We start from the raw sequence: 16552 nt of genomic DNA, 5'->3' as shown, positions 1-16552 counted from the left end.
TTGGCACAAAGACAGAGAGTTCAAAGCTGTCCTCAGGAAGTTGTAAGACCTATAGGTCAAAGGTGTGGCTTTCTTAGTCTAAAGGATGTTTGGCTATCTTAGTCTAAATAACAACAGACCTGAATCTGAGGTGTGGCTACTCCTGATCCTCAAGGCTAGGGAAGGATAAATTGAATCTGAGGTGTGGCTACTCCTGACGTCAAGGCTAGGGAACAAGAAGTTGGAGCTAAGGTGTGGTTACTGAACCCTTAGAATAAGTGAGGAAGAAAAGTCTGTTTGTTCTGTATACATGATACTGTGTTCCCCTTTTTGAATAAGGTATATAAGAGTGGTGGAAAAATAAACTCGTAGCATTTCAGTATTGACTGATCTGTGCTCCTGACCTTTATTCTGTCTCTCTTTATCCTTTCCCTCATCCATACTCAGGTACAGACTTGGGGCTGCTCAGCTGGCTCCGATTGCAGCCCTGCAAAGACTGCTCCAGACACTACAGCACCCCTCAAAACATGGAATGGTGGCACATGCCTGTGCTCCCAGCACTCAGGAAATTGAGGCAGAAGTATAAAGAGTTCAAAATCATCCTTAGATAGTGAGTTTGAGACTAGTCTGGAATACAAGAAAAAAACTGCTTCCAAAAAGAAGAAAGATCACCACGAGCAGTGAAGTTCTTCCTATGCAAGCATAAGGACATAAATTCAATCCCCAGACCCAGGTGAAAAGCTGAGCACAGGTGGGAATGTATAATCCCAACATTGGACAGGTGGAGATGGAGAGATCTCTGGGGCTCACTGGCCAGTGAGCCTAGCCTATTCTGTGAGGTGTAAACCAATGAGAGATGCAAGGTGGAAGGAGCCTGAGGAATACCAAATGAGGTTGACCTCTGACCTCCACACACATGCACAAATGTGCATGCACACACACGCACACATACATGCACACACAGCTTCTTGCTAATTCAAAATCCCCTCTCCCCTCTCTGTCTGCTTTTGACCTCAGTTGAAAGCCCTGTGTGAGCACTGTGAATGTGTTTTTATACTCAATTGCATGCCATGCCAACATTCAATGCCCTAGAAAGCAGGGAAGTCAGTAGACACGAGGTCTAACACTGAGGAAACTCACAGGCTACTGAGGGAAACCGAGTGGCACGAGGGTGCCCTGAACCGTCTGGCTTCTTGGCTTATTTAAGATTATATTATATTCCAAAACTACATTGATATCAATCACACATGAAACACCCACCGAAGACAGTCTGAGACTATTTGGTTGATCCCGTCTCTGCCAAGAAGAAACCTTCTTTCTGAGCCAGTCATGGAGAAAACATTTAAAGAATCAATTTACAATAAATCAGAAAAATATTTAAGGGAGAGAGAATCTGTTCTGAAGTGAGGTTTCAGATGTCTTGGTCTATGGTCAGATGGCTCCATCCTTTTAGGCTTGGTGAAACAGAGCATTGTGGGAGTGAGGAGAGCATATGTTTGGAGGGAAGCTGCTCACTTCAAAGAGGCTGGGAAGCAGAAAGACAGGATGGGAACAAGATATATCTCCAGTGACCTACTTCCCTTAACCAATTCTCCTAATCCCTACTGTCTCCCAATACTGTCATCAAATTGAGAATCCAGCAGTGGATTAACCCATTGTTGGAATCAGTAAGTAGTGGGTTAAAATGTGAAACCGAATTCTCCACCTCTACACTGATTCACAACTCTGAGTGTGGTGGAGTAGTGGGGGACAGGGTTGGTGGGGTGACCAATAAGTAGCTTTACAAACACATCTACATTTTTAGATTAGTCTAAATAAACTTCCACAAGCACACCTCAGGTTCCAGGAAATTAGAGGTTGGTTTCTGCGGTACAGACTACCAGGCCTCTACTTCACTATCCTCCCAGTTTTAAGAGGTTGATGTAGAGAACTTACACCCATCCTGAGCTTGTGTGTGTGGCCAAGTGATTGAGTGCAGGCCAATGCTATAATCACGGCAGCTTCTCAAAGACAAAGTTAAGTGAGTGAGTGCTCGGTCTTCACCTCTTAATAACCCCTTTCTCCATTTCTCTGCCTGGACTGGGGTACACTGAAGCACCAGCACCATACTGCTCCACAGGAAGAGGGTACTGCAGGAAAAAATAAACCACTGTGATTAAAGGAGGTATTTAGAGCAGCCACACCAGTCCAGCAAAACCTGACTTAATACCCGATCAGTTTACATCGGAAAGAGGACATCTTCTTGGTCAAGCCACCTTTACTACTTACAGATTTTCCCATATTGTTTAGCTTGGTTTGGGTTTTTGAGGTAGGGTACTGATGTTAGACTGCCCTTCAACTCATAATCCTCCTGCCTCAGCTTAGTGCTAAGATTACAGTCCTGGGTCACTGTGCCCATGTTTAGCATATTCTTAAGTCATCTTGTGCAAATATTCATCTTCTCCTATTGTCTGACTCCCCACTGGCTCCTAACCTTCACAAAAGCAGAGATTTTTTGCTTCCAAAGTGCCTGTCATATGTAAAAGTCCAAGAATGCTTGTTAAATGACAAAATAAATGAGTAGGACAAAAGAAACTAAGTATATCATAAAATGTCCATTCAGAACAATGTTTGATATCTAATTCAGAGAAACTCAAAATGTGGAAAATTGACCAAGTGTTGAAAGCTCACAGGAGGAAGCGGGAGCCTTATTACCCAAATAGAGGAGGCCGTTACTTCCCCTGCACACACCTGGTGAAACCACGAACATTCATCGGTGCTCCCGGCTCACTGCAGCTGTCACTCAGGAACTGAGAAGTTAGTTCCTGAAGCAGCTGAAATTGTCACAAGAACTCACAACCATCCATAATTGCTGTCTAAGCCCTGGTTTCCTTGCCAATAACAAAAGCTTCTTGTAAGACGTATTGAATGAGGTTTGCTCAGAAATTATCTAGTACATTATAGAAAATTACAGGTTCTCAGTCAGGTAACAACAGGTGTAACTCCTAGGCCACTCCAGGGCTGCTAAGCCACTTTCTGTTTCCCTGCCTGTGAAAATGACCAAGGACATCTCATTTGCAAGTATACCAGGAAGATGCTGTCCCCAAACCTTTCTAATGGACGCTCAAGAGTATACAGGCCATGGGTAAAGGCTTCGGAGTGAAGCAATGCAGGGAAAATCCCAGTGCCCTGCAGATAGCAGATTAGCTCGAACGAGTCACTCAACCTCAGCATGTTCCTCAACTGTAAAAGGGGGGACAGTAGTGTATTTCTGTTTATTTCCACCAATGCAATGAAACCGAGCCCTGTCACCCACCTTTCAAATAACCTGTCAACATGGTCATGAGTTCTCATGGGCAGCAGTACCATGAGTCATTTATAGCTGACAGATTTCATTGCCATTGTGAGATGCCCCAGAGATCTTTTCCCCCAACACAGTGAACACAAATATTTTAGAACTGGTAATGCCCCCTGCCCTGAGTAATGGAATGAACCATCTCCCCACTAACTTGTGAGGAATTTGTTTTTTGTTTTTTGTTGTTGTTGTTGTTGTTATTGTTTTGTTTTTTGAGACAAGGTTTCTATGTCCTGTCCTGGAACTTGCTCTATAAGATCAGGCTAGCCTCAAACTCACAGAGATTTGCCTGCCTCTGCCTCCCAAGGGCTGGGATTAAAGGCGTGTGCCACGCCCCACCTCCATGAGGAAATCTGTAATATGAACAAGAAATAACAACACTGATGCTTTAAGTTGATACTTTGGAGTTGGTGGACATTATAGAGTAACATGGTGCCCTCTGAAACAAAGAACAACCTGCTGGTTCAGGTCAAGACTTAAAAAGTTCTTGGAAAACCCATTTTGTGCATCACTTTGTTTCATTTAATCCTCAGCACTCAGTAAGCAAGAAGAGCCAGGCCCTGTGCTGGGTGCGTCTGTCTGCTACACACGCTTTACATTTAGCCATCCTCTGTCCTCATGGGCATTCAACCAGTTCACCTGGAAGAACTCGTTACTAGTGCTTAGCTCATAAGTTGTTCTTGGGCACTGGACTACGACAGAAACAGAGGTCTAAGGAACTGGAACTGGGGGTCTTGAGAGATGCTCAGAGTTAAGAGCACTGGCTGCTCTTCCAGAGGACCCAAGTTCAATTCCCAGAACCCACATGGGGTCTCACAACTGTCTGTGACTCCAGTTCTAGGGGATCCAATACCTCTTCTGACCTCTGAGAGCACCAGGTACACACACTGTGCATATATATATATATGAAACTTGCTTGCAAACCCCTCACAGCCCCCATAGATGCTGTTTGCTGTTCTTATGGTACCTGTGTTTATGGTAGACTCTACTTTTAAATCCCTTTATGACTCTGCTAAAGTGCATTCTAGTATCAGATCCCACGCTTTCACATGGGACAAATCTGCAATCACAGTACTTGGAAGGCTGAAGCAAGAAGATCACAGGTTTAAGGCTAGCCTGGGCTACACAGCAAGGTGCTATCTCAAAAAAAAAAAAAAAAGAAAACAAAATTTCACTCATCTTACTAGAATATGCCTAAATGCTGATTTCTGTGAGGATTTCCCTCGGGTAGGAGGTATGTATGCCCTCTCTATTCACTGTTACGGGGTTAGGAGAGTGACTGAGGGTCAAGGTCTTACTATGTTGCCCAGACTGGCCTCCAACTCCTAGACTCGTCATTTAAGCCCTCCCCTTGCTTACCCACACCCTCCCCTTTCATTCCCATCAGTTTTAGTCAGGGTGACATCAGTGTGTGAGAAAGCAGAGCTGACAGACACACATGGGACGCCACTGCGTTTTATTTCCGGGGCTGGACTTTCAGGGTCTCACATACACCAGGTTCTATCGTGTGACTGACACCCCAGACCAACACTTAATTCTTGTTAAGTAGGTGACGAGGCTTCAGTGCAATGAGTTTCCCGCTGACATGGCCCGTCCTGCTTTCTGGCGGTGGACGTTGTGTCCAGATGAGCCACATACCACCAAACATGAAGGAACTGAAAAAGGAAAACAGCAAAGTGAGGTTCAAGATAAATAGCCCCAGGGCTAAGCAGCAGAGAGGATCTTCAGCCTTCAGATCGCTGCCAGAAGGGTACAGCAGTGCCTATGCTTTTCCTCTACTTCTGACCTGGACCCCAAGCTCTGCTCACTCCCCTCCTGCCCACTTCTGAATCAGATATGGAGGGACCTAGAAAGACCTGAGACTAAGGCAAGGCAGATAGCCCAGTGGAGTGTGCTGACCCAGTTAGCATCCCAGGTCCTCCAATCTTCCTCAAAGAAAGGAACAAAAAAAAAAAAAAAAAAAAAAAAATGGAAAAAGCAACAGTCCAAGGACTGGAAAGAGATTTTCTGGGCAGGGCAGTGCTGACATGTCTGGTTAGAAGTGGAGGGTGAATAAGATCAAATGTATAAAATCCTCAAGGAATTAATTAAAATAGTATATTTTAATTTATTTTAGAGAGAGGGTCTCACTACCTAGCCCTGGCTGGCCTTGAACTCACAGAAATCTGCCTGTATTCACCCCCACCCTCCCCAGCCACTAACTGCTCAGATTAAAAGCACACCCAACTACTTTTTAAATAGTTGCTGGGGGGGGGGCTTACAGCACAAAGTCAAAGCTGATTTCATAATAAACTAATGGGTAGAAACCTGGGAAATGGTTTGTACCCCTTAACTTATGAAGCCAGCACTCATGGGCCAACAAGATGGCTCAGAGGATAAGGAGACTTACTGCCTTTATCAGTTCGATTCCCAGAACCCACATGGTAGGAGAGAAACAGCTCCCTCAGGATGTACTCTGGCCTCTTACACACGTGCCATGAGACACACACCACCACACACACACATGAATGCATACATACATACATACATACACATACACACATACATGAATATACAGATACATGAATATACACACATATGAATAAACACATATACATACACATCATGCACACACATACATACATGAACACACACACACATACTTACATATCCAGACATGTTCAGAAAGAAAAATAACCAAGTGCTCATGACATGGCCAAGTGAAAGGATAGCAGCTCATAAGCCCACGAGGCCAGTTAGGAGGATTTTAGTTAGACGGCCTCCCCAGAAACCCTCTGTTCATCTATTATGACAGCCCGATCACATTGCAGTGTGACTGTCTGCTGGCTGCTCTCCTCTGAACACACATACTTGTCACTGTCTGCGGGAAGGTGCCTCAGCCTGGAGGTGGCCACAAGCCAAAGCAGACCTTCCCAGGTAGTTTCTCGACTTTCCCAGGGGCCTGACATGGGAGAAACAGCATGGACACTCAGGTAACAAGCTGGTGCTGTGACCTGCTTTAATGACTTACTCAGGGGCAGCTTCCCTGCTTACCAGTAACTAGAGGCTCCCCTAGGATGCCTGAGCTCCCGGGAGAGAAGAGGTTAATGTTCTCACAAGAACCCACTCTGGGCCAAGCTGTCCCCATGCACAGATTTATGCAGGGAAGGTTACTGTTGAGATTTGAAGCCATTTTTCTTCAGTGAAGGCTAGGAGCCCAGAGCTTACAGGAGAAGGCACAGCCAGCTCGTAAATCCACAGTGCCTGGGCCTCTGAACAGCCCCTCTCATTGGTAAAGCGATGAATGCTCTGCCAGGGAGGCTGCAACAAAGCTGTTCATCATTATCTCATTTGGAGGCTTGACACCAAAATGGAGTTGCCCCAGCTCACAGATCTGTGCACAGCCCAGAGGACCAGGCTGGGAAATCACTTCCTGGACCTGGCACTATGTGTCTGGAGGGCTACAGCACCGGGGCTAGTGTCTGGCTCCTTTTGTTGTGAAATGTAGGAAGAACCCATGTCCCCCGCTCAGGAGCTGTCGGTCAACAGAACCCTCATGAGCTTGATGTCAAATCATGTAGGTCAAGGACACGGGCAATGGCTGCTTGTGTTCTCTGTCCCTGTGTTCTCAGAGATGTGGTGCCTCTGGGGTATCACTGTGTCCCACTGAACAGCCTAGATAGCCCTTTTCCAAGCCATGGAATGTGTACTCCTCCAGAAGTAACTAGTTGCTTGTACTCACAAGACCTTCTTGTGAAGCCTGAGTCATCCCCCCCCCCCCATGCCCTGCAGGGCTCAGCTGACAACCTACCTCAGTAACTACACTCTCATGCCATGTCGCATGACCTGTTAGGCTGGATCAACCCATTAGACTGAGGATCCTGAAGGCAGAGACCAGATTTGGCTTTCTGGTCCCATAGAATTATCTCAGTCGGTATATGAGTAGCAGTGAAGGCCTGAGCTCAGTGCAGAAACCATCACCTCCATATGCCTTCATCTTGCAAAGGCTGGCTCACCCTCCCAACAGGCACTGGTCCTCTGTGCTGTTCAAGCCAGCCAGGCCCCAGGCCAAGCACTACAGAGGTCAAGCCAACAAGGATCCTGCTCTATCCAAACTTTGGCCTAAGGAAGGGACCTGCCCTGCCAAGGCCTTCTTCATCAACATTAGAAGAGCCCATTTTCAGGACTACTCAAATGAGTAATAATTAAGTCATGATGCAAACAAGCCACTGTGTGTTCATGCTAATGTAGGAGGCCCCACACCAACCCACTGAAGACTGGAAAGAAAATACTAGAACTTCTATTTACATTTCCTCAAAAACTTTTAAGTTTCAAATAGTTTCAAATGGACTGACAACAGTATATGCAAAAACTTAAAGCATACATCACAGGTTTGCACTGGATAAAGAATGGAAAACAGCCCCAATAATGGCTATTTCAAGTATGCTCACTCTACACACATTTGCTGAGCGCTCACTGTATTCCAGGTTATGTGATGGGCAAGGAAATCCACCCCTTGTTCTCAAGGACCAGGGAATCACACTGGTACACAGAGGACAAATGGATGGCTAAGTGACTGATCAAATTATCTGATAGGCAGATGGACACACAGGCAGTATCTCGAGTAAAAGAATAAAGTATGTGTAGTGACAGGTTCATCAGGTGAGTGATGTCTGTGGGAAGGGAAGAATGTTCTGACAATGGAAGTGCAAGTGTGGATGCATTCCAGCAATAGCCATGACCAGCCAGGGACTCTACTGCCCAGGGTCTTAGAGCCCATGCTTCCCAACTCTGTCAGGGAGTCAGCACGCGGACTTCAAAATGGAATTTCCAGCCATAGAAACATACCCATATGAAGGTTTGCTGAAAGAAACAGGGTCTAGCCTCCTGTCTAAGGCTAACACAGAACTTCTGCCCCTGCCCATTTGTAACATACCACACAAGAGGAAAGTTGCTTTCCCTGTTAGCTGGATTTGGCTGCTACAACTGTCTGGTTGGGAGTGGCTGTAGTTGTTGGGAGATGGTCCATCTCTGGGGCATCAAAGAAGTAAGCCTGAAGGAAAAGAGACGCGTGAGGGAGCCATGTTAACAGTCCTTGGGTTTCTTCCCTCCCCCCGTCACATTTGCCATCACACCAAACTGCAGTAACGTTCCCACTCACTATGCTGTATGCCTGAATCTGTAGGGCTTGCCACAATGATCCCACCTGATGGGTGCAGAAACTGAGGCTCCCAGAGACTCAGTACAGATGAGCAATGGAGCCAGGACTCCCAGCTGTGCTCACCTGACTCCAGAGCTCACCTCTACAACTACCGCTTCACACAGGCACTGTCTGTAAGTAGTAAGATGCTGATGAGCGGTTGCTAAACCAGTTGGTTGACTCTCAGCAGAGCCCTTGAAAATAAAGTGCCAGGCACACTTCACTTGTTAGTACTTGCGCTTGGAAATGAAGAGTGTGACAAGCGCTTCTACTCACCATCCAGTTTAGCTGTTAGGAATCAGGAGGTGGTAGGAGAGAGAAGGCATTGAAGAATCTTCCCTCCTGCCTCCAGGTAGAGGATGCTAACGCTAGCCCAGAAAAACACCCAACTTGTTAGCCCTGAGCTTCCCTTCAAAGGGAAGGTGAACCTGTTACTATACCAAGGGCTACCAGATGCTCAGGATGGCTCAGATAACCAGGTGGCTCAGGAAGGTGCAAAGGGAAAAAGTGAAGAACTGTTTTCAGCAGCTCTGCCCTTACTAGCCAGAAGAGGGCGACAACACCACATGCCGGGGCTTCCCAGACTGTTCCAATCTTGAAACTTAGTTTCTCTTTGCCGTAGCCCATGTACTCCCTTCCAGTTAATCACATCCCAGAGCAAACTTACTTTCAAAGGCTTTCCTTGCAACTGTTTTGTGGCACAAAGGAAAGGAACTCCTCTATTTGGTGGACCCAGGTGAGTCAGAGGCCAGGGTACCCTATTATCCTGGGCTGCTCAGGGTCTCTCCTAGGAGCATTAAGTGGGCAGCAAGTGAAGCTCCCTTCCAGAAACTCTCTTCAGGACTCTGAGCCTCAGAGCTGAGTGTCCAGGTCACTCACCTGCACCTGCCGCTATAGCATGGATTCTAATTGTTCTTAACAATAAAAACTCAGAGTCAGCTAACGGGGGTTAAAAGCCGAAGGATCAGAGAAGCAAAGCAGCCACTAGAGTTCTTACCTCTACCAATGCTCAGACCAAAGGGCCATCCTGTCCTAAGACTGCTTCAGACTGCTGCTCAGACTACATCTGTCTCCACGAATCCCAGACTTCTCTGAGCTCTTGTCTCCTCTGGCTTTATATCCCAGCCACATCACGACTAAAGAGGTGTGTGATCCCAAGTGCTAGATTTAAAGGTGTGAGCTCTGATTCTCTTTTAGACTGCATCAATTTCATGTAGCCCACAGTGGCCTTGAACTAACAGAGATCCATCTGCCTCTGTCTCCTGAGTGCTGGGATTAAAGGTGTATGCCACTACTGCCTGGCCTCTACAGCTAACTAGTGTGGCTGGCTCTGCACTCTGCTCTTCAGGCAAGCTTTATTTGATATAGTACAAACAACATATCACCACAAGTCACTGACACTGTGCCTCTAGACAAGCACACCCCCCCCCAATCTCTTCAGTTTTGTATGTAAAAAGATTGATAAGATGGTCACTAAAAGGCAATATTATCTTCTACACAGCCTCTGATCTGGAACAGGGTCTATGCCCGGTCCAGCCCATCCTGAGGCACCGTGGGCCAGCAGGCACTGTTCTCTCTGTGGTCGGCAGTAATTCAAACATGGGCTTGTCTGACTCTCGACAACCCCACTCAGGACCCGCCCTCTGGGAGCTTCCTCCATTGTCCCCGCCAGGTGTGTTCAGTGGAAACCTGGAGATCATTTTCAAGCGCGGTCATCGGGGGACCTCAGCAGGTGTGGGCTGCCACACACTATCACTGCACTGAGACAAAAACACCAATCCGGGCTTCCCAAGGGAGACTGAGAAAGCCAGGCCAGGCTGGTGGTTCAGCTGGTACCCCCTCAGCTCAAATGACTCCCTAGTCAACTCCTCACACTTTCCACAATAATAATGTCTTCTGATTACAAGAATAGACATAGTTTTCTTTTCTCTTCTGGATGTGTGTGTCTATGTACATGCTCACCTGTATGTGGTGTATAGGTACATGTGTACATGTGTGTGCAGGCTAGAGCACACCCTCAAGTTTATATTCCTCTGGCACCATCCTCCACCTCCTCTTTCAAAAACACACAAGGTCTCTCACTAGTTTAGAACTCAACAAGTAGGCTAAGCTGACTGACAGTGTGCCTCAGGGTCCTGCCTGTCTCCATTTCCCCAGTTCCAGGGTCACAGGCATGCGCATGCCCAGCTCTTTTTATTCGGGTTCTGGAGACTGAACTTGGGTCCCCTGGAAGCACTGTGTCAACTGAACCACCCTCCCAGCAACCCCTTGTTGGTAAGTCAGGGTCTTGCTATAGACCTCTGAATGCCATGGAACTCACTGTGAGGCCCAAGCAAGCCACACACACACACACACACACACACACACACACACACACACACACACACACACACACGGCAATCTTCTTGCCTCTGCCTCCCAAGTACTGGGGTGACAGAAGTGAGCCACCAGACTCAGTTGTCTGGTCATAATTCTCATGCTGCCTATCTCATGCAACCCTTCCAGCAGGACAGACAGTCTACGGTGTGCATGGTTGCCACCTTTATCTATGGAAAGAGAAAGGAATCCAGAGTAGAGAAATGGCCAAAGCAGGAGTGCGCGAGCTGGACTGGACCCCTGGTGTCCTCTATCCTGACCAGCCCTCCTCCAGGAGAGTTCAGAAGAGAGCTCAGCATCTGGTCATCAAGGGCTCCCTCCATCCAGAACACAGCGCCTTCTCCACAAGAAGAGCCCTTCTCGTGGTGGACACCTCTGCCCACAGTCCAACATCCCTGATTAGGAGACTTCTCAGAGCCAAATGGAATGTGCATCTCTCCTCCCTCTGCCTCTCCAAAAACTTCTCAGCCAAGTTGACCGACTGTGTGAAAAGTTCAGTCACAGATGGCCCAGGGAGAGACACCAATGAGGTGTAAGGTCACAGTGTGAAACAAGAGTCCCACTCAGTTTATGAGCAGTGTGACCCTGGGTCACTCCTGGAGAGTATCAGCTTACAATCTGCAGCAGAGTGGTCCTGAAAACCTGCTGACACCTTTGACCCGAAGCCTTGGCAGTAGAGAAAGGGATTCCTGCCACAGGCTGACTCTCACTGAAGCCCAGAAAGGGAGGACAGCCGAGACTGTGACAGCTAAGGTGTCTCAGTTACATCACTGAGCACCTCCAGGGTCAGAGCTCTTCCTACCTCAGAATGATACTCTCTTTTAGGAAAAGACTTTACCTTCAAATCACAGTTATTAGAGTATGGGGGGCACAAGGGATACAGTGCATGTCTGGAGATCAGAGGGCCACGCAAAGGGATCGGGTCTCTCCTTCCCTCATGTGGGTCCCGGGGCTTGAACTCAGGTCATGAAGCTGGGCAGCAAGCACCTCTACCCACTAAATCATCTCATCACATTGGCTCTCTCCTAGAAAATTCTTGAGCAGCAAGATGGGCAGGACGATTCTACCTTCGGTCCCACAACCTGGGAAAGGTGGAGCAGGGAAGTGTCATTATCATTATTAAGAACACATTTCAGGGATGGGCTGGAGTGATGGCTCAGCGGTTAAGAGCACTGGCAACTCTTCCAGAGGTCCTGAGTTCAATTCCCAGTAACAACATGGTGGCTCACAACCATCTATAATAAGATCTGGTGCCCTCTTCTGACCTGTCGGCATACATGCATGTAGAATGCTGCATACATAAAACCACACCAAGAGGATACAGTAAGAACATACCAAGCAGCCCACAGACAGCAGCACATGAAGCAACACGATTGTCACAATGGTAGCCAAGGCCACACGCCGGTTATCCTCTCGAACAGCTGGCCAAAATGTCATTGCTAGCACAGACCCTGAGATGCCCAGGGCAATCATGACTAGGACCCAACGAACAACTCTCTGGGGAATGATCCACAGTACCTGGAAAAGGAGAGAGCATGAAGGAGAGTTCGGATGTGTCTGTTCCTTCCCAGCACGTATGTTCACAAAGCCCCTAAGCCGGGCAGCAACTAGGTATGCACTGTCACGTGGCTTTGCAGAGCATGCTACCAGCGTGCAGATGGATGTCCTAACCCAGACTCCTGCCTGACACAGCCAAAGCCCTTGCCTTCCCAGCACCCATCCATCCTGCATTTTAAATTCAAAAGGAACCTCCGGGGGCAGGGGAGCAATAGGCTGGAAATTCCAAGGCCCCATGGAATAGTTGGTTGAATTTTCCACCCCAAACAGCATCACTTAAGCCTATTTGGCATGGTACTCACTGCTGTGGGGATATAGATGAAGAGCGAGTAGCCGTAAACACACACAATCTCCAGAAAAGAATAGGAAACGATGTTCATCACTTTGCTGTTTCTCCACATGAGGAAGCCCCAGAGAGCCAGAGGCACGAGCCAGGCATAAGCATAGATGATGGTAGCCGCTATGGACACTGCAGATGACAGAACAGTTCTGTCGTAATCAAGCCTTTAGCAGGCACGCCATCAGGGTGCTTCATGTGTTTTGTTTTGGTTTTGGTTTCTCTGACTAGTCCTGGTTGTCCTGGAACTTGCTCTAGTCCAGGCTGGCCTTGAACTCAGAGATCTGCCTGCCTTTGCCTCCAGAGTGCTGGGACTAAAGGCGTGCGCCACTGCCAGGCTGCTTCACACCCTTCTGTTCTGTATTTCTTGGGCCTGGCACAGCATCCAACACACAGTAGGTGCTGTATAAATGTTTGCTGATCTAATGACTCCTTGGCATGTAGTATCTCTGTGGTAGTGACCAGTGTCTCCTATGTGGTTTTATCATTGATTTAGTGACTAAAAACTAGTAATCAAAACAACTGAAGTATGTAGCGGTAATACTTCAGAGAGTCATACTTAGCGTGCCTAAGTACACTGAGCTTTTGGATCAAATAAAATCCAACTATTTCCCTGGAAGAACACATTTTCCTCCCTAGCCAAACAAGAGCTGACACTGATTTCTTTAGCAAATGTATTAAAATGCTCTGGGTACAGATTAACCTGCTCTGCATGCCATCTAGTGATCTGTCTCTAAATGATGGAGCTGCAGCTCAGGAGTGCCTGAGATAACCTCCACACTCGTTTCTTCCCCACATAAATAACTGCCTCGGCAGCAGACGTGCCCATTAGCAGCTCCTGGGAAACACCACTGGACAGTCTCCTCTCTGAAGAGCAGCTCTCCAGGACTGTCTTCCTGCTTCTGGAGTGACAATCCCAGAGCACGCTAAGCCAAGGCACCAGCCCATCCCATGTGAAAATCAGCAAACAATCCTATCAGCACCTCCTGCGAAAACAGGCCCCTCCTAGCAATTATAGTCAGACTCTGACTAAAGCACGCCACTGTCCAGAGCCTTTGAGGGCTCCAGGCAGTTTTCACTCCTGTTGGAATGCAGTTATTGAGCCACTGCAGCTTTGCTGACACAATCCCTTTTCCTTGGGTGGGGAAGTGCTGGGGAAGGAAATTCTACCCTGGCTCTAGCTACTGCTTATTAAGCATTGGCTGGACATCAGACACTGCACTCAGAGCTTTAGGAGAGGCAATGTGGTGTCTGAGGCAAAGCAGATTCCAGGCCATGGGTTCTAATCCTGGGCAAAGCAACCCTGAGTGGAGAGTTACAAAACCTTCTTGCTTCAGTTTCCCTGTCTGCAAAATGGGAGTAAGATGACCTTATGAGGTTATTAGGAAAATAAAACAAACACAGGTAAGAGCTTTTATGAGCAGTGACTGGCCTATAATACATACTCAATTAAGAGCTAGATACAGGGGTGGGAGCTGGCTCAGCAATGAATAACACTAGCTGCTCTTCCATAGAACCCAGGTTCCATTCCCAGCACCCACATGACAGCTCACAACCATTTATAACTCCAATTCCAGGGGATTTGATTCCTTCTTCTGACCTCCTAGCACAAGAGGCAAGCAAGTGGTACACAGACATACATGCAGGCAAAACACATGCTACATAAACAAAATTTAAAAAGGAATAAATAATGCTGGGCACTGTGCTGCACACCTTTAATCCCAGCACTTGGGAGACAGAGGCAGACAGATCTCTGTGAGTTCAAGACCAGTCTGATCTACAGAGTGAGTTCCAGCACAGCCAGAGCTATGCAGAGACATCATTTTAAAAATAAATATATGAAAATAAATAAATAAAAGAATTAGCTTTTTAGCCAGACATGGTATCAGAGCTTGTAATCCCAGCGCTTTGGCAGTAGAGGCAGGAAAATCAAGAGTTCAAAGGCACCCTCAGATACATAGTGACTTGGAAGTCAACCTGGGCCACATGAAGTTTTGTCTTAAAAGAACAAGGACTGGAACGAGGCTGGGTAGCAAGTATGCTCAAGACCCAGAATCACACCACACACAAAAGATTGCAATCTAAGTGTTAGTGATTGTTGTTGTTATTAATGACACAAGAACATGACTGTAATCCCAATGCTTGGGACCAAGGCTAAGGCAACACAATCACAGCTTTATGGCCAGAACTATATTGCAAACCACGTTAAAAATTAAAACTACCACTTTATGTTATTAGCTAGAATACAGACATAGTGTCTCCTATCATCTCTATTTTCCCTTTAGAGAAAACAGGGCTAGAGATGTCAAGCATTTTGATCAAGGTGATACATTAACTAACGAGTTAGTTGGAGCAGGATTTAACCTTAGATATGACTTTACTTTAAAAAGGTTTTTAAATTATTATTAATGTATATATGGGGAGTGTGTGTGTGCACACGCGCACACATGTCACACACGTGAATGCCAGACAACTTTTCAGGAGTCAGTTCTCTTCTTCCACTGTGGTTTCTGAACTCAAAGCATCAGGGTGTACGCAAGCACCTTCACCAACTGAGCCAACCACAGGCTTAGGACTCACTCTCCTGACATATGCTCAGACAACGCTCACAGAAAGAGCAATGAGTATCTTCCCAATACTGGGGTGCTCGGCTTGAGGGGATAACAACAGACAAGGACCCTCTTGTGCCCACCTCCCTCCCCAGGCAGGGAAGGCCACCTGCTTCTTCTCCATCAGTAGCTTTGCATGGACTTGCAATGTGGAAGTTAAACGACTCACAGCAACAGTCTTGCTCTGACCAACCACTGAGCCACCTGAAGGCAACGCCCATGCCTCTCAGAGAACATGGTCCAAGTTTACAGTCAATGAAGAGTTTCAATAAAACAGGACTGAATCTATGTCTGACTCCATGCTTAAAGGGACACAAGAGAAGGTAAAAAGGGAGCCAGGAGGTGGCTTCACACACCTTTAATCCCAGCGCTTGGGAGGCAAAGGCAGAGGCAGGTGGATCTCTGTGAATTTTGAGGCCAGCCAAGGATACACAGAGAAACCCTGTTTCAGAAAAACAAATAGAAGGTAAAAATGGAGAAAAAGAAGGCTACATGGACTTTGACTCTCCCTCTCCCTCCTTCCCTATCCTTCCCCCCCCCCAAATCAAAGAGATGGAGAAGGAGGGAGGGAGGGAGGGGGGAGGAAAAAGGAGGAAGGGAGAAAGGAAGGAAGGACAGACAAAGGAGGAAGGGAGGGAAAGAGGAAGGGAAGGAGAGAGGGAGGGAGGAAAGAAAGAAAGAGGGAGGGAGGAAGGTCATTTTAAAGCAAGAATGTCATTTACGAGCTCCATGCTGGGGTCACATTCTATGTGGTTCCCTCTAAGTCTTGACCACTGCAGCCTGTCATTAACAAAACTGCCAACATAACAGGCACCATTTGGCTTAGTTACTTGTTCCCATGATCCCTAGGTGCTTTGTAATTAGTGGCTACAGGCATCTCAGCTAGCTGAGCCATCAGAACTTAAGAACAATGCCTCTGCTGTTTCCAGTTCCTGAATAATGCAAACACTGCTACAGTCAAGACTTCATGCACACTGCTTTAGTCGTTCACAGATTTTTTAGGATAAACTCCAATCACTCACTATTCAGTCTGACAGCTTCCCTAAATGTCATATAGATTTACAAGACTGTGAATATATGAGTGCCACTGAAGAGTGCACACTTAGGATGGAAGGTTATGTGCAATAGAATTCTGCCATGGAGGGGAGGACTGTGGGTTACACAGACATGGCATGGAGGAC

The 16552-nt window shown here is 47.0% G+C and overlaps 1 protein-coding gene across 1 annotated transcript in view; it reads right to left on the bottom strand.

Moving 5' to 3' along the window:
- Positions 1–4752: 4752 nt before the first annotated feature.
- The window catches only part of Yipf1 (Yip1 domain family member 1), a 28290-nt gene continuing 16490 nt past the window's right edge, over positions 4753–16552 (bottom strand). Inside the window, exons 6-9 of the mRNA XM_051188379.1 lie at positions 12728–12894; positions 12204–12386; positions 8229–8345; positions 4753–4968 (exon numbers count right to left, since the gene is read on the bottom strand). Of these exons, the coding sequence (XP_051044336.1) occupies positions 8256–8345; positions 12204–12386; positions 12728–12894 (440 nt within the window). The 3' untranslated portion in view covers positions 4753–4968; positions 8229–8255. The remainder of the gene's footprint in view (positions 4969–8228; positions 8346–12203; positions 12387–12727; positions 12895–16552) is intronic.

The sequence above is a fragment of the Phodopus roborovskii genome, unplaced genomic scaffold, assembly GCF_943737965.1.
Source record: "Phodopus roborovskii unplaced genomic scaffold, PHOROB, whole genome shotgun sequence".
Classification (NCBI taxonomy): Eukaryota; Metazoa; Chordata; class Mammalia; order Rodentia; family Cricetidae; genus Phodopus; species Phodopus roborovskii.
The sequence above is the reverse complement of the archived record's forward strand: the minus strand, read 5'-3'. Positions and strand labels throughout refer to the sequence as shown.